The sequence below is a fragment of the Mus pahari genome, chromosome 14 (assembly GCF_900095145.1).
Source record: "Mus pahari chromosome 14, PAHARI_EIJ_v1.1, whole genome shotgun sequence".
Lineage (NCBI taxonomy): Eukaryota > Metazoa > Chordata > Mammalia > Rodentia > Muridae > Mus > Mus pahari.
Window position 1 is genome coordinate 83,956,071 of NC_034603.1, and position 26,142 is coordinate 83,982,212.

At 52.6% G+C, this 26,142-nt stretch overlaps 1 protein-coding gene across 3 annotated transcripts; it reads right to left on the reverse strand.

The window, feature by feature from the left end:
• Window positions 1–817: 817 nt before the first annotated feature.
• Mxra7 (matrix remodeling associated 7) lies at window positions 818–25,573 on the reverse strand. 3 transcript variants are annotated; one of them, XM_029546683.1, is made up of 5 exons: window positions 25,175–25,482; window positions 13,188–13,245; window positions 9,164–9,257; window positions 8,055–8,134; window positions 3,905–5,236 (listed from the first exon to the last, which is right to left on the reverse strand). In XM_029546683.1, the coding sequence occupies exons 1-4, from the start codon at window positions 25,442–25,444 to the stop codon at window positions 8,101–8,103; spliced, it is 456 nt and encodes a 151-aa protein (XP_029402543.1). In that variant the 5' UTR covers window positions 25,445–25,482; the 3' UTR covers window positions 3,905–5,236; window positions 8,055–8,100. The 3 variants fall into 3 exon arrangements, with proteins under 3 accessions (XP_021069094.1, XP_029402544.1, XP_029402543.1); XM_021213435.1 differs by lacking the exons at window positions 3,905–5,236; window positions 8,055–8,134 and adding an exon at window positions 818–2,082 and having other exon boundaries at window positions 25,175–25,573; XM_029546684.1 differs by lacking the exon at window positions 8,055–8,134 and having other exon boundaries at window positions 3,904–5,236.
• Window positions 25,574–26,142: the final 569 nt, after the last annotated feature.

Below are 26,142 nucleotides of genomic sequence, written 5' to 3' on the forward strand. Positions count from 1 at the left end.
AGTGTGTTCACAACTAGGAAGCAGAGAGAGATAGACACCGGGGCTCAGCTCACTTTCCCTTGCTATCCAGTCAGGATGGCAGCCCATGGAGCCTCACTCCCCTCAGTCAGCATGAACCTCCCCTCTTCAGTTAATCCTCCCGGAAGCAGCCTCCCAGACATGTCCAGGGGCGTGCCTCCTGGGTGATTCTGTGTCTTGCCAAGTTGACACTCAGTGCTAACCATCACACCCACCTTGGCTTGTCAGCAGCCCTGGTGGAACTGATTTTTCTTCCTTTTGACATCTGTGAGGAAATAGGGTTTCCTCTTGGTTTCGGCTCTGGTGAACACTCTGTGTTCAATCTCACCAGTGATGCCAGGAATGTTTAAGAACAGCTTCTGAGTCTGCAGATACATTCATTTCATCATCTGTGCACACAAGCGCGCACTCGCGCGAGTGCGAACCTGAGCATGAGACCCGGGAAGGCAAGAAGAGGAGGAGGTGCCTATGTTCTGGAGCTAAAGTCACAGGAAGCTGTGAGCTGCCTGCTCTGGCCATGAGAACCGCCCTGAGGTCCTGTGGAAGAGCAGCAAGCACCCTCTACTGCTGAACCCTCTCTCCAGGCACCTGCACTCACACGCGCATGCACACACGCACACACACGCACACACGCACGCACACACACGCGCACACGCGCGCGCACACACACACGCGCACGCACACACACGCGCGCACACACACGCGCGCACACACACATACGCACACACATGCGCACACGCACACACGCGCACACACACACACACAGAGTTAACTCTGGTCTCCATACTTCGAGCTACGTCTCTATATCAATTCAGTTTTATTTTAGCAAATAAAAACGGACCTAAAGAGCTTTCCTACTGGCCAGGCAGTGGTGGTGCAAGGCTTTAATCCCAGCTCTTGGAGGCAGAGGCAGAGGCAGGTGGATTTCTGTGAGTTCCAGACCAGCCTGGTCTACACAGCAAGCTCCAGGACAGGGACTACACAGAGAAACCCTGCCTGGAAAAAGAAAAACAAAAAACAAAAGAACTTTCCTTCTTCTTTCCTTAGGATAACCTTGACTCAATCTGCTCTGGCAAGTGGGGTGATAAGAAGTAGGACAAGATGTGGGCATGAAAGAGCTGCTGTGGCCCCCACCCCTTTGTCGCTGAGTGGTCTACCTTGGCACTTATTCTTGACGACACCGGGACACTTTCTCGAATGCTTTCTGGTAGTTTCTCATTCTCTAAAGGCCGTTGGTCTCACCAAAGGGACCGGTCACGTTGTCTTTTTTGGGCTGGGGTGGGGTGTGGGGAGGAAGGTGTCTGGTGCTGCAGATGGAACTCAGGGGCCTTGATCTTAGGACACACCTGCTCTACCCAGGGCTCCCGCGCTGTGTGTCCGGCATAATCTTCTGTGTGCCAAACACGCTCAAGGCGTAACTGTACTGAAGACAAGCTTCAGCAGTGACCCACGGTTCTGCCCCAGGGTGATGGCTGAGCCTTTCAATCAGACTTTTGCTAAAATATTGCTCCTCTACTGCTTGCTTCAACTACCTCCCCAGATGCTTCCAGAAATAACCCTAGGGCAGACTGAAGAGTGTGGTGTTACTAGATTACACCTATATCCTCCCCCGCCACATAGCACCCCGTATTTTGTCTACACTGAATACTTAGGTCCCAAACACTGAATCTCATCATCTCTCCTGGCCTACCGGCTCTGAGTCTGTAGAACACGGTCCAGCTGGACCCACACCAGCAAGCTGAAGCCAGGGCCATCAGGGGTTCCCTCCCTGAAGAAATGATGAAGATTCCTCTGACGTGATATATAAATTGCCGATCCTTACATAACATAGGTCTATCTGTTTTTTATAAGACAGTCTTTCAAACAAAGGTCTGGGAGTCACAACTGCCTGGACCAAGTCGCTCAGAGTTGTCAGGATGTCCTGGGTCACGTCTTGCCAGGTGACGGGCCTACATGTCATAGAGTCGGAGTTGCTCCTGCATGTCCCCATCCGACATCTCGCCAAAGGTGTCCTTGTTGTCCTTCATGAGCTTGAAGATGGCAGCCAGCTGTTCTTTCTGAACTCTGTTGAGAAGAAAAGATGAGAGGAAGAGGGTACTCCTGACCCAGGGCAGGGGCGGGGCAGGGCGGGGTCGGGCCTGTGCTGGTAGCCAGGTGCAGACTCTCCTCTTTTCTAATGTCTTGTGCTTTTCTGTGTAAGCCCCACTTAAAAGACAGGAGGTAGTTTGTACCAATACACTCAGCCCTGAAACCCTTGTCTCTGGTGTGTCACTTTCTGATTGGGCCTATTATAGCTGATCTGCATGTCACAGTGGGGCAAGGAGGAAGGACCCCCCCCCCCCGTGTCCTTAAGTGACTTGAGGTGCTGAGAAAGAGGGATGAACCAGAAGGGAAGGAAATGGAGGCATACAGATATGTAGGCCAGAGTGTTGGGCAGTGGGGAGGGTAGGTCGAAATCTAGCCCCTGGATTCTGCTGCCTAGAGAGAGGGGCGTTTCCTTATGTGCTCAAAGCAGGTGTGGATGCAGATGCCTCAGTGTTGACCCCATGGTTTCCATGGCTGCCTTGTGGTTTGTGAAACTCTGGCCACACCATCTGACCAGCGCACAAGAACTCCCATCTCTAATATCAAGGGTGGTGGGCTGAGCAGCTGAAGCCAGGGACAGTGTGTGCCCTGTGAGCAGCATAGATTCTGCAGTTCCTGCCCCCTTCATGACATACTACTGCTTTGGGACCTCGAGAGAACTGGAGCCACGGAGCCACAGTGCAGCTCAGCCCTCAGCCCTCCACCCCGAGGCCACCGCTGCTCTAGCTGTGCTGTAGGTCTGTCATAACTGAGCATGTCTCAGCAGAGCTTTTGCCCACTGGATTGTCTGGAGGTGTGGTCCTAATGTGTCAGGTCTTAGGCTACGGTTTTCCCTGTGTAACCCTGGCTGTCCTGGAACTCGCTAGGTAGACCAGGCTGGCCTCAAACTCACAGAGATCCCCCTGCCTCTGCCTCCAGAGTGCTGGGATCAAAGGCGTGCGCCAGCAAGCCCAGCTGGCAGCTCTTGTGCCTTCAATGATATTCCTTCTTCTGTGAGTTCTCATCCCCACCCCACCCCCCGTCCTCCACTCAGCAAACAGTTTCCTGTCTACAGTGGCTTCTAGCAGTTGGATTAACGGATGTCCCGATTCCTACCCTCCTTTGTCTGGACAAACTAGTTCTGTCGTCAGTTCTGCTGTAAACGGAAGAGGGGCCATGTAGGCTACACTCTGAACCCTACTATGTGAAAAATGGGTGAACAGAGAGGATGCCCCCAGAGCCGTGGATGAAATCACTGTCAGGTGCATGGTTACCACGGTCCCTTAATGAGTGTCTGTAAGGTTTTGGCGGCCATGATGGCTGTGTATTTATAATAATAATAATAATAATTATTATTATTTTAGAGTTTGTTTTGGAGGCAAGGGTGTTGAGACAGGGTCTAACTATGTAGACTTTGCTAGCCTGGAATTCGCTCTGTAAAATCTGCCTGCAGATGCTGTGATCACAGCTGGTGCTACCACCACCCACTACTTACAGGGCCATGGCATGCATTTATTTATTTATTTATCCTTATTTTTATGTGTATGGGAGCGTATGTATATGTACCACGTGTTTTGCCTAGGGCCCTCGGAGGTCAGAAGAGCGAACTGGATCCCCTGAGACTAGAATTATGGATGGCTGTGGATCACCATCTGGGGTGCTGGGAACTGAACCCATATCCTCTGCCGGAACAAATGCTCTGGGCCCAAGAGCCATCTCTCCAGCCCTGGGATGTGTATTTTCAGTCGGGTGTGCATAGGGCTCCGTACTCTGCTGGGATCATCCAAGACATCAAAATGAGAGTAGGCTTAAACGTACGCCCATTGATTCTAAAGATTTAAAAAGAAAAGAAAAAGAAAAAAAGCAAACTGAAGAAACACACAGTAACCAAGGTTCTCTACTCATGTTTATTGGCCTGAACACAGAGAGCCAAGCTGCCAGCAGTGCCAGGGCCTTGATGCCCACAAGCCATGCTCAGGTTCCACACAAGCCTAGCCAACCATATACAGAGGAAGTCGCTATTCTATGTGGAGGAGATCCCGGCATAGGCAGGGACTTGGCTATTGCTGTTTAGGGACAGGTGAGTGTGACTGCTGGTCATGTGGCTCTGTGTCTAGCTAAGGCAGTGTGTGTGAGCACAGTGTGTGAGTGTGTGTGCACAGTGTGTTGTGTGTGCAGCTGCTTTGTCGTCTGTTCAGCCCTAAGCCCCAAACCCGAGTTATCAGGGAGGAGACCGCAGGGGAATACACGGCTTAGGAGTTGATGCTGGACATTTTCCAGGCTTCTGTTAAATAGAGAGTCTTCTAAAAAAAAAAAAAAAACCTAGTGCTTTAGAAAAAAATGTGTTCACCGACAAGTCTATGACTTCCAAGTCATTTGGTATAAATACTGTCAAATGTAAAATTCTAAAAAAAAAACCTAACCTGGGAACGGTGAGTGATTACCTGCTGAGGCTCTAAGTCATCTAGAAAATGCACAATCCATAGGTCTCCTAGAAGCTAACACTGTCATTGCTTCTGCAAGCATAAGTGGACACTGGGCTGAGCTGGGAAGAACGCTACTGGGAAGGCTTCTTAGTACTGAAAGGGTTGGACCAGAGACTCCTGCGGTGTGGGTGGGAGCACAAAGGGAGGAGGCCCTAGTAAAGCTAATACCTGGCATGAATCATTCCGGGCAGAGAGGAAAGTGCTCCAGCCCCACATAGGTGTGTGGGTGGGGGTGGCCACCCCTGACCACAAGCGAGTACCAGTGGGCTTCATTTCCTTTGTCTGCTACTTCTCAAATCTGGTGGTTTGGCTTCAGTGAGAACAAAAACACAGAGGGATTGTGGGAACAGGGTGTGTATGTGGGGGGGGGGCACAAAGGCTGTGTGGGGAGCAAACATGGCTGGTAAGAAAAGCCCAACGCCTGAGGAGCTTCCTTCTCTGAGGAGGACAAAGATAAGGCCATTCCCAGGATCTTGCTAGCCCAGGGGAGCCCAAGGAGGGAGCAGCCAACGTGCAACCCTCCCCCACCCCAGCCTGCATTGGCTCCTCCCTGGGGAGGGTTGTTTTTGTTTGTTTTTTTTTTTTTTTAATCTCTCAAGCTTTTAGGATGTCAAAAGGAAGGAAAGCTTTCAGGTAGAGGCTAAGGACACCTTCATTATTCTTCAGTTCTGTAAAGAGAAACGGAGAGAGAGATCATGTATCTTGCTCAGTTGACTCCAGAAGCAGCACAGGACAGGAGGGTGGGCCAGGGACGAGAAGGAGTATGTTTGGAATTGCAGAGGCCATGGTAGGCTCTGCTGCTTTCTTAGACCAGCAGATTGCTCCTCATACGTTGCAGGGACACAGCTCTGTTAGTCCCCACCCACCCACAGCCAGCTGTTCTCCGACCACCTCCAGCTTCTGAGAAACAGAGATGATGCCCAGTGAGCTTGCTAAGACTTGGCTGTGTGGTCACACGGATGGAATTCCTGTTGCCTTAGATAATTTTTTTGCTTCCTGCTGCCTGGGTCTTCATCTGCTGCGAGGGCTCTGGACCTAACCCTGCAGGTTCCCCAGAAGGGCCAAAAGCCTGGACAACTCTCCGAAGGCCCGAGGTCTGACTGTGTGCCTTTGGCGCCCTCTCCTGGAAGTTGGAGTTATTGCATACTTTCAGCGGTTAATTCATGCAGGAAGAGCCTGAACTCTAAGGTAAGGCTGGAGGGATCCCCACTTCCTAACTACCCTAACATGTCATACAAAACCCTCTTCTTGGGTCCTGTCTATTTCCATGAGCGAAAAGATAACAGACCTGCAACCGGTCAGGCACAGCAGTGAGGGGCCTGGCCCGGCCCGGCAGCACAAGCTTAGCACTAGCTGGGTTCCTCTCTCTCTGGGACCAGCAGGTGGGATATCCTGCTAAGAAGCAAAGCCAGCCAGGCTTCTTGGCCTGGGAGAGCAAAAGCCTGCCATCCAATGAGCTCAGCCACACTGAGGGAGGTGGCACCCCCAAGGGAAGCTTCGGAGAGAGGCAGGGACAGAGCCAGTGTGGGGAGCAGGGAAGGGGTGTGCGTGCCCACCCGGAGGGAATTCAAAAAGGTTAGCGTGCAGAGCAGCCGAGATTTAAGCGGTTACTGCCTTCTCACTTCCCAGGCCCTGGACAGGAGTTTCGTCTGAGCAGATCCAGGGGCAGAAAGTTTCAATTGAGACCGTAGGAGAACCCATTTGGGACATCCAGCTTGCTAAGTGCTGCTCTCTGAGGACTGTCACCAAGCCTGAGGAGAACAGAACAGAGCACTGCTGGGTTCTAGGCACAGCTGCGGTGGCCCAGCTAATGATTCAAAGGGAGAGGGAGACAGTGCGCCATTTACCTGCTAACAAGGGGCTTGCCTGTTTATCAGCCTAGAAGCAGAAAGAGGCAGTCTGGTAGGGACAGGTCTGAAGGGCACCCTGCCAGCTTGAGAGAGTAGTTCATTAGTTTGATGGTTACGTAGATGGGTTCTATTATTATTATTATTATTATTATTATTATTATTATTATTACCATTGTTGTTATTACATTTGTATTTGTTTCGTGTGCATGTGGAACTCGGGGGACAATCCATACCACTTGGTTCTCCCCTTTTATCGAACGAGTCTGAGGCTCAGACTCAGGTCAGCAGGCAGCAGGGTTGGCAGCAGGCACCTCTATTCGCTGAGCTAGCAAATACACTGGTGCTATTATTCAGGGGACGACAGTTCTAAGACCATTCCCCAAGTTCAGTTGGGTCCAGATCTGTCGTGTAGCGATTTTTTCTCTAAAACCCAGAGACAGAAAGGTGAAGCCAACCTGAGCAGCCTCTGCAACCCCCAGCATCAGACGTGGCACAGAGGTGTGGTCAGGGGACGCCCCTCCGGCTGGGCCTGCATGCAGGGGTGGGAGGGAGCAAGCAGATGTCAGGTGAGATGGGCGGGTGTGGAAGAGCCACAGGCAGCATGCGGGTGGGGCAGTGGGATGAAATGAACTCAGGCCCTGCTGGGACCTCGACCGGTCCCTCCCACACACAGTGAGGTCTTCTCTGTGCAGAGGAGGAGTCGGGGGCTCCTTCTCCACCCAGAGCAGCTCCTTGGCACACTCTGCAGCTCACAGAACAGCCTTGAGGGTCAACAGCAGAGTGAGTCATGGGTGGTCTAGAGACTCCTAAAGAGAGACTTGGAGAAGAAGGCCCTCGGGCAGTGGGGAGGCTGCTGTCTTTGAAAATGACAAAGAAGCCACTTTGCCTTTTTCATTCCTTGGCCTCAGCTCTGACAGGGGACAGTGGCAGACCCCGAACTTGAGGTCTAACTGCTCTCCTATATGACATCCCCTCAAGGCCTACAGTGCATTAACCTGAGTGGACAGAATGGGGCCATAGTGCTGCCAAGGCCCCATCCCCAGGGGCCTTTAGGATGGCAGTGTGTCCTGCCCTCTCTCTCTCTAGCCAGGGCTGGATCTGTGGCAACACCTCAGCTCTGATGCTGGAATTCCACAACAGCCTCAGGAAAATGACCCTGTCTGCCCTCCGGATTAACACCAGCAGGGGTGGAACCCAGGAGGCCTCAGCCTTGGTCTGCAGGCCCAGCTCCGAAGATCAACAGCCCTGCACCATGGGAGGGAGTGCAGGCCCTCTCAGGGTTTCTGTCCTGCACTGTACAGCCAACTGCCTCTCCTCTGGGTGAGACAAAGCCTCACAAGATGCGTATGCACATCCTCATAGCAGCCCCGGGCTTAGGGAGGATGGTCCCCACTTAAGCATACCAGCACCTATACCAGCCGACCTCAGGGAACCTTTCCCTGGGAAAGGTTCTTTATGTGTCTGGGAGTCCTCGTGCACAGGAAGAACAAGATGGGTTCAGAGGAGTCGAAATGCATTCATTGGTTATGAAGGCGTTGGAGGAGGGGTTTAGACCACGTCAGTGGTCAGTGGTGTTGGGGACACACAGCAGACAATGTAAGGAAGCACTGCTAGTCTACGAAACCAAACTCCTTACCACAAGGGTTTGCAAGAACATTTGTGGCCCGGGACTAGGGGACTCGCTACAGGGAGGTGAGGTCAGAGGTCAGCTCAATCCTGAAATATAAAGGTGGCAAATGGGGTCACAACGAGAGGCAGCGTCCTCATACAAAGAGTCAGGGGCTCCCATAGCAAGGGTTTCTTCCCGCCTGTGTCTACAATGACATCCCTCTGCACTCAGCATCTTGATAGGGAGCCAGGGTCTTGCACTCAGGGTAGTTGTGATACTGGAGGGCTGCTGGTGGCCCTGGAGCAGCCTAGGGAGGTGGGCTGAGCTGTGGGTCAGCTTTCTACTCCTCATGAATTGGTCTAGTCCCCACCAGACCCTCTGAGAAATGGTACTGTTCTCAATGAGGCTTCACTATAACGCAGGGAGGCGGGGCCGGGCAGCGGGTGCACCCGGGTTTGGGGGCACGGTGGGCTACGGCCGCCTTAGCCATCCTACTGCTTCTGAGCACCCTTCAGCCACCCGTGCAGTCCGGGTAAAACATTGAGGGGGAAGTCCTGGGGGCTCTGGCGGTTGAGGGGAGATGGCCTGATTCCAGAAGCCAGAAGCCATACAGCTGCCTAGAGCTGTGCAGAGCGGCGCAGAGCGGCGCTGCGCAGAGAGCAGAGCGGCGCTGCGCAGAGCGAGCGGAACAGATAGAGAATGACACGGTGGGTGAGGGTGGGTGGGGGCCGGAGGAGGGAGGCTGCCAGATGGATGAGCACCAAGAATCCCGCTCTGTCCTCAAGTGACAAATTGGTTTTGTCAGGGACTCTACGCATAAGTGAGCAGCGAGGCTGCTCTGGGCCCTTTCCTGGCATCTCACTCATTGTTTCCCAGGTTGGGGAGGCTTCGGGCAGAGAGAATACAAGAAATAGACTCTCCTCTCCTCTCGCGCCCTCCCTCCCTCCTTGCTGCCTCCCCGGGGAGCTTCTTCCCTTGGTTGAAGCTGGCTGAATATTCCCAGGATAAGAAAGGACGCACCGCCCCCCCCCCCAACAGAAAGAAAAAAAAAAAAGGGAAGAGGGCGTTGTGGGAGGGGCTTGCAGGAGGCCCACCCCTGCTTGACCCTTACATTAGTGCTCCAGATGCCGACCTACCTCTGTTCCTCCTCCAGTTCTTCTTTGGTCATCATCTTCTTGTATTGGCTTCCTCGCAGCTGCCCAGGGCTGTACTTAAAGGAGAAGGCTTCTCCTGTGGGGACAATGAATACTGTTTATTGATGACGGGGAGTGGGGGATGAGGGTGGGGGGCAGTCCCTCTCAGTGCTTAGCAGTACCCCCCCTTTCCCTGTGTGTGTGTGTGTGTGTGTGTGTGTGTTTGTCTGTAGCTGGGGATTGAACTCAGGGCCTTATACATGGCAGGCAAGCATTCTTTCTAGAACTGCATCCTCAACTCTCCATTGATTTTCAAAGAAATAGTCTAGCAACGAAGTTCAGATGGTAGATGGGGAAAAAAGCCAGAAGGTGGTGTCACGTGCCTCTGGAGTCCCAGCACTCGGGAGGCAGAGGCAGGTGAATCTCTGAACTTGAGGCCAGCCTGGTTTCAATTTGAGAGTTCCAGGACAGTCAGAGATACACAAAGCAATCCTGTCCCGAAACAACAACAACAACAACATCAAAAACCCAACATCCCCGAAACAACCAAACCAAAAACAAAACAGAAAGAAAGAAATGGAAAAAGAAAAGACCCTGCTGTCAGAGAGGCCAACGAGCTCCAAGGCTTGTAGCTGACTGAGTGCACCCCCACGCAGTGATGTCATGTTCTCACCCCAGCACCCGACTGACTCCAGGCTCATCCTATACTTTCTATGAACTCCTATGGTTTCTTACGCCTTGGTCTTTAATGGGGGGGGGGGGCACAGATGGAACTGAGACAGCCAGAGAGAAACTAACCCCTGTGCCGTTCCATCTTCCAGATGACATTTCCTCCGCAGGCCAGGTTAAGGCAGCCCAGAGCTGTTTGCCTGTCTGCGTCAACAGTCCAGCTGTTTGCCTGGAAGGCTTCCTCATCGCCATTGTGGCCTCCCCCACCCCCAGTGTGTGCTGATCAGACCAAAAGCGGATACCATTCACATGCTGGGCCCCAGGGACTCAGGCCTTCCTTTTCTTCTCCTAGGCTTGGGACAGACATCGGGGACGGTGGTGGGATGCACAAATGAGCAGGCTTGGTGGACTGCCAGCGTCTGAGAGCAGCCTCCAGTCCTACACACTATTAGAAGGGCAGATCTGCAGGTCTGACAGGAGGGGGAGCAGAGGAAGGCCGGGGCATGCAACACAGCGCCCCAGCAGAGGGAGGCAGGGAAGCATGGAAAGGCGGGGTATCCTGATGTAATAATCTGCTTGGAAGCAAAGCCTTCAGTGTCCCTTAATCCAACCTGTATCTGAGACAGGATGGCGGGCAGGCTGGCCGGCTTCTAGCTAATGTCTGTTAAGGTAGACAGACTGGGGGTGGCTATAGCCAGTGATGCTGGTGTCCCCTCTTCCAGCTGCTATCCTAGAACTGTCTACTGCCTGTCTGAGACACCTCCACCGCAGGTCAGCCCCCCCCCCCCCCCCACTCGCACACATCTTCAGATATACAGATGCTGCCAAGATGGAAGAAAAACCGCTGGGGTTAGGATTGTCACCTCGCCGAAAGGAAGGAGGTTCTGAAGATGAACTGAGAACCCAAACGTTCCACAGAGCCATACTGTCCCCTCATCAAGCCCCACTTAAGGGGACTGGGGTCCTCCCTAGCCAGCTGCCTGGGGCCCAAGGCCTTCCTCAAGAAGCAGTCTCTACCTTTTACAAGGACCTGCTTTGCTCCTAAATCATTTAGAGAGCACAGTTCTAGGTGCCCTGATGCTACGGTGACAAGTGTGCAGTTAATGAAGACTCAAGTCAGCAGCTGGTCCCTGGCAAGGGTGGCGGAGTGGGTAGGGGGCTGAAAGAGCGCCGATGGGGTGGCTGTGGTAGCATTCGTTCATCTTTAATCCCAGCACGTCAGGGTGGGAAGAGGCAGGTCTCTGTGAGTTCTAGGCCAGCCTGGTCCACATCGAGTCTCAAGCTGACTATGGGTGAGGGGGACAGAGGCATATTGGTCAACTGCGGTTTGCCTGGCTGTCGGGGCTCTTGCTGGGATGAGGCCGTGGCTCTGGGGGTCTGAAGTTCTTTGCTTTCTCAGAAACCCTCTGCGCTCCTCTGCAGCTCCCCAGCACGCGCCGGTCTCAAGCCACACCAGGCTAATAAGCATTGCCCAGGTCAGCCCACTCCATCTGGTCTAGTTCATAGGAACCAAGAGCTTTTCAAGTCCAGGGTGTGGACAGAAGAGGCCGGAGCCAGGGGAGCTTCCCGGAGCCACTGCAGTCTGCTGCGCTGGCTGCCCGCTGCTGCCTTCCTACTGAGAAGGTCTTTGTTTATCCCAGATCCCTGAATATCCTGCATGCCAGGGACAACAACTGGGGCTTCAGCTTGCGAGCTGCCCCCTCGCTGGACCCAGAAGCAGTGCTGACAAAACCAAGGAACCTCAACATCTGGGCGGCTGTGCTGCTGTTCTAGAAAAATAAACAGGACCGGCTCCGCCGGCTTGGTGTGCGCCTGGGTTCTGGTTTATGGGACAAGTCTGATTAGCCTGCCGCTTTTCCAGCCTGCCAGGACAGCTGCCCTAACGCAGGCCTTAACTCAATCACACTCAGTAGGCCCAATCCAATTTAGTTAGAGCCAGAGGGCCCGTTGTGAGAGTCCCCAGGGAGTGCGTGCAGGGTGGGGCTCCCTCTTCCAGGCATCATGTCACTTGGGGAAGTCATTTTAGCAACACTAATCAATTAGCCTGGGAGGCTGAGCTGCCTACAGCAGGGGGGCTGGCGGGCAGTCTCGCTTCCTTCTAACAGCTGAGACCGTTGGCCTTTCTCCCCTCTGCCTGGTTATAGATGGGAGGCCATGAGTGTTGGGGGCTGTCCAAGGACAGCAGCTCAGGAGAGAGGGAAGACTCGGGAGCAGACATGGGGCCGGGTGGGCACAGGGCTTGACGTATGTGAGACTGTCAGCCGAGTTAGGGATGGCGGCCTGTAGGTGCGCCTACTTTGTTTGCCTCCCTTCGGCATGCTCCAGTCACCAGTAGGACTTTGGTACCCACCCCAACAGGGACAGACAGACAGACAGACTTGTGGGACTGCTGTTAGATCCTAACTCCGTGATTCAGGAGCAGAGAGCAAGGGCCTGGCTGGCCAGGGGTTGATATCTCCACCTACCACTGCCCATGCCTAAGGGGCTACACCAACAGAAACCCACAGCCCTGTTCTCCTCGAGAGGGCCTGGGGACTTTCTGGGCTCTGTAGCTCAGTTACCACATTCCTGAACCCTCTGCTTCCTGTGGAGCCTGCCAGCCAGCCGTTGGCTTAAAGCTGCAGCCACCTCTGCTTAAAAAAAAAAAAAAGGAAAGGAAAAAGGAAAAAATATCTCCAGGCACTGTACTGATCTAATAAATATTAATATTTTACTTTTTTTTCCTTTTTGTTTTGTTTTGTTTTGTTTGTTTTGCTCCGGTTTCTCTTTGAAGGAAATAAAATGTGACAGGTCAGCCAGCCAGCCAGTCAGTCTGTCTGTCTGTTTGTCTAGGACACACTGGGGCCTCTTGGTTCCATGTGTTCCTGTGGTTCCCCATCTGAGCCACCCCGGGCTCTGGAGAAGCAGCCCCATCTCCTGGAGGGCCCCTCAACCAAATGTACCAGAGAAAGAGGAGAGGCAGGAACGGCTGGGAGAAGGAAGATACCCAGCAGCCGGGAAAACCCCGGGAGCTTTTACCTCTACAGGGGTGGTCCTCCGGCACCCAAAGATGCTTTATCACAGACAGAAAAGCAAGGAACAAGAGTTCAAACAAGGAATGGAGGGAGGAGAGGAGAGGGAGAAGGGGAGGGAAAGGGGAGGGGAAGGGGAATCAGAGGAGAGAGGAAGGTGGGAAGGAGGTAAGGGTGGACAGGGAGGGGGGAAGGGAAGGAGAGAAAGAGAAGAGCCTTGGTCTCATGATCCCATCGCCCCTCTCACCCGCTTGGACCCCCAGTTCTCAGATCCCACTGCCCCAAGACTAGCCCAGGGGGAGACAAAGACTGCAGCCCAGGCGGGCGAGGGGGCAGGTGCTGCTCACCATCTTCTTCCTCAGGTTCTTCAGTGGGTGGCCCCATCTCACTGTCTGAGTCTTCATCCTGAAGGACAATGGCAGGGGTCAGTGCTGCTTAACCAGACGAACCATCTCTGAGGTCCAAGGCGGGCATGTCCAGCTGCCATGGAGGAACCTGGGTGTCAGGGCCAACTCAGGGGTGAGGAGGAGGTGGCAATGGGGGACTCTGGGTACCATAAGCCCTCAAGTCTGGCTGTCCCCAGGTAGTGCCTGTCCACGCATTTAGGTACCTTTTTAAAACTGATTTATTTATTTATTTATTTAAATTTTAAGAAGATTTATTTATTTATTTATATGTAAGTACACTGTAGCTGTCTTCAGACACTCCAGAAGAGGGCGTCAGATCTTGTTACGGATGGTTATGAGCCACCATGTGGTTGCTGGGATTTGAACTCTGGACCTTCGGGAGAGCAGTCGGGTGCTCTTACCCACTGAGCCATCTCACCAGCCCTGATTTATTTATTTTTATTTCCTGTGCATTGGTGTTTTGCCTGCATAAATGTCTATGTGAGGGTGTTGGATCCCCTAGAACCCGAGTATAGAAGTTGTGGGCCACAATGAGGTTCCTGGGAATTGAACCCAGGTCCTCTGGAAGAGCAGCCAGTGCTCTTAATCAGGAAGCCATCTCTCCAGCCCCAGGTACCATTTTGGTAAGTGGCCTGGAACCCCGCCCTCACCTAGTAAGTCAACGGAGGCACTGAGAACGCCCAGAGCCAAGGCCAGCTATTCCAATATGGTAGCCTTTCCTTGTTTCTTCCAACATCATTTTCTGTTTCCAGTCAGCTTAGTGACCATTTACCCCAAACTGGAACTCCGCCCCCTTCTCCTGACCTCTCCCACACATGGATTCAATAAACAGATGGCTGGAGGGAGGCATCCCGTCCCGGGATGGCCTTGGTGGAAGGAAGGAGTGACTTCCACTTCAGGAATGTGTGAGGATGAGAGAGACGTGACCGGCTAGCTATGTGGGACTAGAGGGTGTGGGCAGGGGAAGAGAGGCCCAAGGATCTGGCTTGGAAGCCTAGCGGGCCAGTGTGGAAATTTGAGGTTTGAGGGGGAGGGCGTGGGTGGAAGTGAACTGCCTGCAGGAGAGGCAAACACTGGTGTGGGTCTGGGGTGTCCCAAATACCCCAAGAAGCAGCCAACCTCTACAGCAAGCTGAGCCTGGAAATAAAGCTTTCTCTAGTCCCGTGGTAGTGGGTCCCAAGCACCAAATTCTGGGGTCTTGAGCTCCTCAGGACATGGGGCCAGCACCCACTACTTAGCAGCCTGTAGACTCGGTGCCTAGCTATGTAGAAACATACTGCCCCAGCACTGGCAAGGCTGTGTCCTGGGGGACCCGACACCTCCCCAGTTTTGCACCGCAAAGTATCTTTGTGGCTAAGGGATGGGAGCGGGTTGAGCAGGGAGATAGCCCTGTTGGTTCAGGGGATTCATTTCTAAGGGTCTGTTGTCTAAACTGGAAAAGCCTATCTGGGACTTCTATACAACAGTGCTAGAGACTGGTAGAGACGTCAGCACCCCTTCAGCTAGATTCAGTTGGCTAACATGATCTCCAAAATACTAACCTGTCCAAAGTCACCAGGCATGTATACCATGCAGGGAATACAGGGGAGGCGTGCGCACACGCTGACTGTGCAGAGGGGTCAGGAGGAATTATAAGGGGGTTGGGCAGATGGGCAAAGCACACAAGCCTGAGGAACTGGGTTCGGATCCCCAACAGCCGTGAAAAGGAAGAGTACGGTTGTGCCTGTGGTAACTCTTCTGCTGGGGTTTGTGGGGGCTGGACAGAGGCAGATCCTTAGAGTTGGCCAGCTAGCCAGCCTAGGCAACTTGAGAACTCTGGATTCAGTGAGAGATTCTGTCTCAAAGGAAAAGATGGAGCTGGACGTGCAGTCACAACCTTTAATACCAGCACTGGAAAGACAGAAGCAGGAGTACTATGAGTTCTTGGCCAGCCTGATCTACTTAGTGAGTTCCAGGTCAACCAGAGCTACACAGCAAGACTGTCTCAAAAAATAAAATAAAATAAAATAAAGCCATCAGGACAGGTATAGGTGTTTGTGTGTGTGTGTGTGTGTGTGTGTGTGTGTGTGTATGTATGTATGTGTATGTCTATGCACATGTGTGCCTGTGTGTATATGTATGTATGTGTCTATACTCATGTGTCTATGTACATGTGTGCTCACGTGTGTGTATGTATGCATGTATGTATGTATTTGTGTGTGTCTATGCACATGTGTACCTCTGTGTGTGTGTTTATATATGTATGTTTATGCACATGTGTGCCTTTGTGTGTTTATATACGTGCGTATGTATGTATGCATGCATGTATGTATGTCTATGTACATGTGTGCCTCTGTGTGTTGTATACATGTATATGTATGCATGTATGCATGTATATATGCATGTCTATGCACATGTGTGCCTCTGTGTGTTTGTATACGTGTATGTATGCATGTATGTATATGTGTGTATGTCTATGCACGTGTGCCTCTGTGTGTGTGTGTTTGTATACGTGTGTGTATGTATTCATGTATGTATGTATATGTGTGTATATCTATGTACATGTGTGCCTCCGTGTGTGTGTTTGTGTTTGTATACGTGTGTGTGGAGGCCAATGAAGCATGTCAGGTGTTGTGTTGCATCACTTTTTGTTTTGTTCCCTTCAGAAAAAGTCTATTCCTGAACCTGGAGCTAAGCTGGCAGCCATTACACCCCAGTGATCCTCCTGCCTTTGACCGTTCAGTTTTGCAGTTACAGGTATATGTACATGCATTGTTTTTACGTGGATGTTGGGGATTCAAACTCAGGCCCTCAAGCATGTTCAGAAAGGCTCCACCCACTGAGCTATGTGCCCAGCCTCTAGGACGTGTCTTAATCCAAGGTCCGCTGTCCTTATCAGACACACAGCACACACAAAAGACCCCATGCGCGCCAAGGAGAGGCTACGGGAAGAGATGCATCCTGCCGACACCTTAGTCTTGGACTTTGGACCCCAGAGCTATGAGAAAAGAAATTGCTGTTGCTTAGCCGCCCCCGCCCTCCCCACCCCCCTACCCCCACCCCCACCCCCACCCCCACCCGCTCATGGCATTTTACTTCAGTGGCCCTGGCAGGCTCATACATCAGGCTCCCAGTGACAGTAAACCAACCTGCTGCAAACTAGATGCTGTAACACAGGCTGATGTCATCCTGGCTGATCCCCCAGCAGGTCTGACTGAGGCTCCAAGCCAATCACCTCACAGGCGGTTCTGTTGCTGCCTTGCCTGCTGCTCTCTGCAGTGTACTAAATAAACCTGCATGCTTTCTAAACAAAACAAAGCAAACGCCAATCATCCCGTTGAGTCTCGGTGCGGTATAACTGGATGGACACACTCTGTTTGAACTGCTCATGTTCTGAGATAATGTTTCAGGTTAGCTTCTTCCAGAGGCAGTGAGAGACAGAAAGTCTCCAATTAGCCTCTCCAAAGACCCAGGCAGACAGTGCTGCAGAAGACAGAACAGGCAGGCTTCCGGCTGATTAGAGCAATGCAAAGTGTGTGTGTGTGTGTGTGTGTGTGTGTGTGTGTGTGCATCTGTATGCATGTATGTACACATCTGCTGCCCCAGAAGATGGGCCCTACCAAATGACCAGCAGGAACCCCGCAGTAGCCAGCGAAGCTAACCCAGGTGTGATGTATATCTGGACTGACTCTAGATTATGACAGCTCTACCAGGCAGGTGGACCTCAGTCTGATCCCAACTCTTTTTGTGTGTATTTGTGTGTCGGGGGGGGGGCAGGGGTAGACAGGGCCTTTCTGGGCAGCCTTGGCTATCCTGGAACTAGTTCTGTAGGCCAGGATGGCCTCAAACTCAGACATTGACTTGCCTCTGCCTACTAAGTGCTGGAATTAAAGCTGTGCGCCACCATGCCCAGCTAGCTGGTCCCAGTGGTTAATTCCTGGAGAAGAAGCAAGACAGGTGGGGGTGGAGGAGACTGCCTGCAAGTCTCTCCCCCTAACAGAAGGCTCAGCTTTCATCTTCGCATGATGGTGGGAATGGCAGCAGAGCTGACTAGCACCAGCCAATTCAAACCTGGAGCCCTTCTCCTCAAAGCTTCCAGCAGGTCCCTTTGGCCACCTCCCTGTCTCCAAACAATGCTTCTGGGGGGACACTTGGACCCCATTCACTAAGTCCACTCTTGCCAGTGATGAGAAGATATGCTCCTTAGGACAAGGAAACAGAACCATCCGTTCTGTCCCAAGCCAGCCCTCTATGCCCACCCAGCTCTTATGGGCAACAGCCCGACACTCGCATCCCAGCCTCAGACGAGACTCCAGCCAGACTCCCACGTTCCCCGTCACTCCCCGAGAATCTCCACATTCTCCATTTTCTATTGGCCCACACAGGCCTTCCTGAGGCCCTGGGCCGACTCTCTTCTAATTCCTCCTACTTTGAGAACATGTTAGGCAATCCTTTGGACTACAGTCTGTATTCTCTGTTTTGTGTGTGTGGATGGCTGGCACCACAGGCATGCCCAGTTTCACAGAGGTCAGAGGAAAACACTGGATCCCCTGGAAGTGGAGTTACAGACAGACAGCTGTGAGCTGCCATGTGAGTGCTGAGAATCAAACCCAGGTTGTCTGGAAGAGCAGCCATTGCCCTTAGCCAAGGAGCCATCTTTAAAAAAAAAAAAAAAAAAAAAAAAAAAAACGAAAACAAGTTTATTTTAGCTAGTTTATTTTTGAGACAGCTCAGCCCAGGATGGTCTTGAACTTGCTGAGGCTGACACTAAACTTCCAGCCTCCTGCCTCTGCCTCCCAAGTGCTTGGATTACAGGCATATGGCACCAGCTAGGTACACCCATCTTTAGGGTCTGTGATCTGCCCTTTGTCATTCACTCCTGGGTCTCCTGACTCCCTCGGTCTGGCCAGATGACAGAGTCTAACAGCTCAAAGCTGTTTTGGACCCTGAACTCCAGGACAGTAAGAGGACTTCCCTGTATGGGGCAGCTCTCTTTGGCTTTGTGCAGTGAGTTCTACCTATGTCAGGCCAAAGAGGGAGAGAAGTGCTTAGTACCAGAACCCACAGATCACGTGGACAGAACCCAATTAAAACATGTGCCAGTTTTTGCTTGAACAACTCTAGAACTGGGGAGCTCACTCCTTTACAGAGCAGTCTACCGGGAGGCTGGGGGTGGGGGGCATAAAATATAGCATGGGAGTAAAGTTCTGCAACAGGAGGATGCCAGCTAGGCCACAGGCAGGGGGAGAAGGAAGACGCCTCCCCCCCCCCCACCAGGTTAGAGACAAGGAGACTGAGCCTGCCTTTGGAGAAGAACCAGCAGCAAGTTTTTTGTCTTGCTTTCTTGTGGGTTTTGCACACTCTTTATTTTCAAGACCTCATGGGTGGCTGCTGTGTGGTGGACCTGTCATGGGCGTGGGGACGGGGTGGCGAAAACCGTGGGCAAAGGCCTTTTCTCATTCCTGTGTGTAGACATTCCTCTGCACACACAATGTGATCAAAAATAAAAGATGACCTCATGCTGATTAAGTGCTCTGAGGAGAGCCAAACAGGATGATGCAGATGAGAGAGAGGGGGGGGAGGGAGGGAGAGAGAAAGAGAGAGAGAGAGAGAGAGAGAGAGAGAGAGAGAGAGAGAGAGAGAGAGAGAGAGAGAGAGAGAGAGAGAGAGAGAGAGAGAGAGAGAGAGAGAGAGAGAGAGAGAGAGAGAGAGATTAACATCTGCTAACATGGTCAAGGGCATGGTGGCAGGATGCAAGCAGGGCTTTTATAAAGATGCAGGCTGGGTATGGCAGGCATGCAGTCAACACATGGCTGCTGGACATGGGCCTAAGCACCAAGCACCGGGAACACACCAGTTGACTCAGTGGGAACACACCGGTGGGCTCAGTGGGAACAGTGAGAACTGTGATCAAGGTCCACCACGGAGTCTACCCTCCTGCAGAAGCTGCAGAGGGCTTCAAGCAAGGAAGCTGGGGTACAGCTTCTGGGTTATGAAAGGTGAGCCGGGAAGGTGTTGGAGCTGGGCAGCCTAGAGCAGCAGGAACAGCCTTGGGAAAGGTTCTCAGGCGGCCTGCAAGAGCCCAGCGTGGAACAGCAGTCAGCAAGACTACAGGGGAGCTGGTCCTCTGGGAGTAGGCCCTGGGAGACGGGCAAGACTTGAGGGGCAGAAAAAAGAGGATGGCAAGACAGGCCTGGGCTTCGGTAGGGAGCAGTGAGGAGGAGGAGGAGGAGAGGTCAGGGAGGAGGACCGGCTATGACAGATGCCTGAGGAAGATTGGTGCCCACAGGAGATGGGAGAAGGCTGCATGAGTGGATGTGGCTGTCCCTCACTATCGTCAGGACAGTGGTGGCCTAAGTGCTCTACAAGACAGCAATGGTGGAGAGAACCCTTATGCCCTTCAGTTGATATTATAGACATGAACCTTCCAGCAGGGGGAGGGAGAAGGAGAGGGACAGGCTCCTAGCACAAGAGCAGGCTTACACGCGTGTATGCACTGGGTAAGGGGCTAGCTTATACAGGGAAGGTGGGGGCCAAGAGGAATGAGCTAGAGATGGACCAACTCATCGATTTTATGGCTAGCTCCCACACCCTGACCCCTACCCTCTTCAGACATCCAGTCCAAAAACTCCATTGCAGGCTCTAAGTACATAGCTCAGGCAAGGACACAGTTGCCGGCCTTAAGCAAACTCGTTCCAACGAGAACAGGCACAACAGACTCAGTCCCATCAGATGAAGTTTTGGACAGTGCTCTTGTGACAGGGTTTCGAGGAGACCAGCTTCATAAAACCAGAAAAGCCCCATGGGCAGCCGACAGCACTCCGCCCAGCTCCCAGGGCAGCCGCCAGGTTTCAGAATAAACAGATTTAAGACAGAGAAGAAAGTCAAGAAGGGACTGAGGAAGACAGACCTCAGAAGGCTGGAAAATGTTGTCATCCATTCGGGAAACCTAGGCTGGAGGGCGTTGATAAATGGACTATAAGAGAAGGTTGGGTCTAGAGCACTTGCTGACAAACGTTTGCACACAGGAGCGACGGGTGGGTGGCTTCTAAAATCTCTTCAAGGCTTCGTTCGGAGGGTAGGCCAGTTCTGGATTCCCCAGGAGTGGGAGATGTGGGCGGTTTGGCCCAGAGCGAGGCTTGCTGCAGACCAGCAGCTGACAGTGCTGGAGGAGGTACGTCTATGTTCTGAGCTTTATCTCCAGACTCTGGGTTCTCAAAATGTATGAATCTACACAGGAGAAAACTATTCCGGGAGCTCCCCCTTGTTCATGGTTGGGTGTTCTTCAGTCTCTGCTTATTGTTGTTGTTGTTGTTATCGTTATTATTATTATTATTATTAAGAAAATTTCAGGGTTGGAGAGATGGCTCTGTGGTTAAGAGCACTGACTGCTCTTCCAAAGGTCCTGAGTTCAAATCCCAGCAACCACATGGTGGCTTACAACCATCCATAACAAGATCTGATGCCCTCTTCTGGAATGTCTGAAGACAGCTACAGTGTACTTACATATAATAAATAAATAAATCTTAAAAAACAAGAAAGAAAATTTCAGAGCCTGAAAAGATGGCTCAGAGGTTAAGAGCACGGGCTGCTCTTGCAGAGAAACAGGGTTCAGTTTTCAGCACCCACATGATGGCTCACAACCTATCCTAAACTCCAGTTCCAGTTCCAGTTCCAGAGATCCAGTGCCCTCTTCAGACCTCCAAGGGCACCAGGTACAGATGGCACAGAGGTACCAGGTCCCTTCATGCAAAGCACTCATACATTTAAAGTAAGAATTTTAAATGTAAAATTTTTTAAAAATTTTTAGTGTGTGTGTGTGTGTGTGTGTGTGCGCGCACGCACGCCATGTCACACAAGTGGAGGTCAGAGGACAACTTGTGGGAATCGGTTAGACCCTGGGTCCTCAGGCTTGGTGGCACACACCTTTGCCCACTGTGCCATGCTTCTGTCCCATTTCTGCAGGTCTCTGTTACCCACTGTCAAGCAAAGGGTGGGTGCTTACGGAGGGTATGGGAGCAGATGCCTCTACGGTGCTGGAGAGATGGTCTGGCGGTTAAGAGCACTGACTATTCCAGGGGAAGGTTCAATTCTCAGTCCACATGTGGCAGCTCAGAACCCTCTGGAACTTTAGTTCCAGGGCATCTGATCCCTCTCTTGACCTCTGGAAGCCCCTCACATGCTCATCATGGCCCACAGACATATATTCAGGCACACATACACATAATTTTTTTTTTTTTTTTTTTTTTTTTGGTTTTTCGGGTTTCTCTGTGTAGCCCTGGCTGCCTGGAACTTTACAGAGTTATAAACCAGGCTGGCCCTGGACTGACAGAGATCTGCCTCTGCCTCCCATGTGCTAGAGTTATAGCTATATATTACTACCACCACCCCAAATCGTGTATTTTTAAAAATTATTTTTTGTGTGTGCTTTGCCTGTATGTATGTGCAGCACAGAAGCCAGAAGGCGGTGTCAGATTCCCACCTACCCCCTCCAACTGGAACTTCAGAGGGCTGTGAGCCACCCTATGGGTGCTGGGAACAGAACCCTGCAGAAGCAGCAAGTGCCGGTCTCTGAAGACTGAGCTGTCTCTTCAACCCTAGAAATGATTTTCTTAAATTTAATTTTATAGCCAGGCAGAGGTGGCACATGCCTTCAATCCCAGCACTTGGGAGGCAGAGGCAGGCAGATTTCTGAGTTCAAGACCAGCCTGGTCTACAGAGTGAGTTTTTTGTCTGGAAAAACCAAACAAAAAACAACAACAACAACAACCCCACTATTAAGTACAGTGCTGTGGTAGTACATGTCTGTAACAGTGCCTGTGGTAGTACATGTCTGTAACAGTGCCTGTGGTAGTACATGTCTGTAACAGTGCCTGTGATAGTACATGTCTGTAATAGTGCCTGTGGTAGTACAATTCTGTAATCCTAACACGTGGGAGTTGGAATCCAGAGGATCAAGAGTTCAAGGTCCAGTGCCAGGTAGGTGGTGGTGGCGTACATCTTTAATTCCAGCATCCAGGAGGCTGAGGCAGGTGGATCTCTATGAGGCTAGCTTGGTCTAGAGTGAGTTCCAGGACAGCCAGGGATACACAGAGAAACCCTGTCTAGAAATACAAACAAACTAACTAAAACAAACAAATAAATAAATAAAAAGAAAGAAAGAAAGCTCTGCTCTCTCGCTTTAAGGTCCAGCTTTTGTCTGGACCCTGCTGCCTCATAGTGTTCTGTGGGAGCTAGGTGTGTTCACCATGCTTCCTGCACTGCTGGCCCCAAGTCATCCCCCTGCCCCCGGAGAGATGAAAGCAGACTGTAATAATAATCTTCCTCCTACTCAGACCCCCCGCCCCCCCCCCCCCCCCCCCCCCCCCCCCCCCCCCCCCGCCCAGGCTGTAACCTGCTAGGGAGGGAGGAGGAAGGCACCCTTGCCAGACTTTGGGTTGGAGAGGAGCACACACACACACACACACACACACACACACACACACACACACATACACACACACGCCCCCCCGCCCCTGTCCCCACCCCCCAAGCTTTGAGTCTCCACTCAGGCCTCAGTCTGTAACTGCTTCTGCCCACCACCTGGTCCCAGCCTTCAGGGCACCCAGCCTGCAGGAGCTGATGCTGCCCAAGCCATCTCCAGCAGCAGCTGAAGGCTGTCTCCCTGACCCTTTTCAATAATCAGCTTTGTGAGTCAGAGGCTGCAGCTGCCCCAGGCTGCCCAGCCCTCGCTGGGACAGGAGCAGACTGGGCTCAGAAGGAAGCTGAGGGAAAATGAAATGGAGACTGGGGTTGGGGGGGTTGGGGGTATAGCTTCTCAGGCTTCTAAACTAACAGCAGGTAGGGTGGTCCTTGATCCCCTGCCGCTGTCTTTTCACTTGGGGACCACAAAGGAGGCCTTCTCTGAGGGCATCCTCCAGCCGCAGCTTCCTGTCCCAACTGCAGTTATCTTCCCGGGGGGGGGGGGGTAGCAGTCTTCCCTCCTCTCCCCAGGCAGTAGGATCATCGGGAGAAAGCGCTGGGAACACTTGAAAATGCCTGAGTCTATTTCTAGACAATTTCTAAGCAGCTACTTCTAGCACTGAACCCACTACGGAAAGAGTGGAGGAGGCACAAAGGCACCTGTAAGTCTCGGGCCCTCACCCGGCACTCTTGCCGCTCAACATTTAGGGCAGGGGTAGAGGGAGTTGACGCACGCGCACAAGAGATGATCCTGATTTCCAAATGTTGGAACTGCCATCCTGTTGGCTGGATTCACTCACTACGGCCCGGCTACCATCTTGAACTCCCTGCGTGGTACCTCGTCCTCCAAAGCATCCTGTAATCCTAGGGTTTGGTTTTGTTCTTTGAGGATGGGGGGTCTCATTATGTAGACCAAGCTAGACTGGAACTCACAGAGACCCATTCTTCTCCATCTCCCGAGTGCTTAGAATAAAGGCAAGCGTCTCCAGGCTCACTCAGCTTAAACCACAGGCTTTGGGAAGCTGAGGCAGGAGGATTTTGAGTTGGAGGTCAGCCTTGAATACATAGTGGGTTCCAGGTCAGCCCAGGCTACATGTCAAGACTGTCCCAGTCAACCACCCAACCAACCAAAACCAGAAAGGAAAGAAATAAATCCAAAGTGCCCGCTCGGGTAAACACTACGACCTGCTCGAGGGTGTGCATGAAGAAACACCTTGGAGAAAGTCCCCCAAGGAAGCTCTGCCCCAGGGGGTCAAGTCAGGACTGTGCCCTACTTAAAGACACCTTGGGCTTTGATCTCCAATCTGCCGCTGAGCAATAGGCCAACAATTTGAAACAGGGCTGATGGAGACAAGAGGAATCCCAAACCCACCTGCCCCTCACTCCAGGTCTGTGAGCTTCCAGCAGCCCTCCATTCTCCCTGGGTTGAACACAATAGTTCTCCTATTCAGGGCTAGTTAGAAGCCACTCTAATGACACAATTAGTCACCCACTTGTCAAGCAAAGAGCCTGCTAGTAGGGAGTCTGGCAGACTCAGCAGAGAAAGGCCTGAGCCCAGTCTCATTGCCGCCTCTCCTGCCCCAAGAGCTTCACTCCAGGGCAAACCATTGTATCCAGCAAGGGAAGGAGGCGGCTGCAGAGAGCCCTTGGCTTGCCCACAGCTTCCACTATGCTAGCCCATGGCTTCCTAGCCATCCTGCCACCCAAGAACAAAGTATTGAAATCTGACCAGAGACCAGAGCAGGTGGCCTGGCCTGGCACTGAGACATCCCAGTATCCCGGGCAAGCACGGATCCAATCTACAAAGATGCATCTCAGAAACTGAGAGCGTGAGGAGTACCCTGAAGACTGATGGCGGGCTCCTAGGAGGCGGGCAAGGTAGTTTGGGGCTCTCAACTGCGACGATCAGGGCCTCCTCTTGCACCTTTTGTTTCATATAAGCTGGGCTCATCCGCAACGCAGGGGGTGGGGGCTGAGGGGGTGCCAACGCCTACAAGCAGTTTGAAAACTACAATCCCATGGTTGCCCAGTAAGTGCCTTCCTCAGTCCTGTCCTTCCAGCCTCACGAAACGCCCACACTGACTCTGGAATCTGGATTCCAGTTGACCTAAAAGACAGGCAACTTCTCTTCTTGCACATTCCACCCCAAAGTACTGTGTTGTCAAGAGAGAGCTCACTCTAATCCAGACCTTGAAGTAGGACACGTGTTTGTGGATTTAGGCAAGGGTGGGCAGAAGAGGGGCAAGAAGAGGGTGCTGCAGGGCAGAGTGTCAAGGGCCTTGAAAGGCCCCGGAGGGCCAGGGCCGGGAGGAATAGAGGACAGCTCCAAAGTGAGGCAGTTGGAGGCACTTTGAGGGAGGATGGGGCGTCCCAGCCTCAGGAACACTCCTTTCCTGCCGGCCACTAGCTCGGCCCTTCCTGGGCAGGTCCAGCCAGCAGGCTCGTAGGTGCCATCCCGGGGACCCCACGGCGACCTCGGAGCGTACCTGCCTCCCCTCGGCCGCTGGCTCCTCCGCCTCGGACTCCTCTGGTTCCGCCACGCGCTCGGACTGGCACGGTCCCTCCGGGGCGGGCTCCGGGGCGCAGGACTCTGGAGGCTCAGGCGGCGCAGGAGCCCCGGGGGCCTCGGCCGAGGCGGTGCTCTCCGGGACCGGGGCCCGGGCCGCTCCACGCCGCAGCAGCAGCCAGGCGAGCAGCAGCGCTAGCGCCGTGACCAGAGCGGGTAGCGCGGCCAGCAGCTCGACCGGCGACTCCATCGCGCCGTGGCCGCCGAGTGGCCGCCAGCCCGGACCCCGAGGGAGCCCGCCGCGCCCCGCCGCCAGGCCACGCCCAGGGGCGGAGTTTCGTCAAGCCCACACCCCTCGCGCCCTAAGGGTGATTCGGAGCTCGGACCTTGGGAGGCGCTGAAAAGCTCGCTCTGGGGCACCATCTCAGCTTAGGCTTGCTGGGTGGGATGAAAGGTTCATTGTTCAGTGTCTTTAGATAGGCTTCATTTCTGCCCTGTGCAGAAGTTCATTTAGAGATGGTGGTGCAAACCTGTCATCTTAGCACTTGAAAGGTGAGTGGGTGCAGGAGGATCAAAAGTTCAAAGTCAGTCGTTTTCAGTTACAGCCCATAGATGATCTCGTCTCAACACACACCACACACTAAAATGCTCATCTTGGAATATATTGGCGATCCAGGAACTATGTGGTTGTGTGGATGCAAGTTCAAGAACATTCATGGAAACTAAACACTATCTCCCTCTAAAGTCGAGGAAAATTAAAGTGGGACGTGAAACTATTTTTTTTTTTTTTTCAAATCCTGCTTTTAACACTTTAACCTCCTTTGTAGCCCATCACCCACCAGAGGTAGTGAAAAATAAAGGATACAAGGGAAGTGGACCTGTTTAGAAAGATTCTGTGTTTAGGGTTTACTGCTGTGAACAGAAACCATGACTCTTAAAAGGACATAA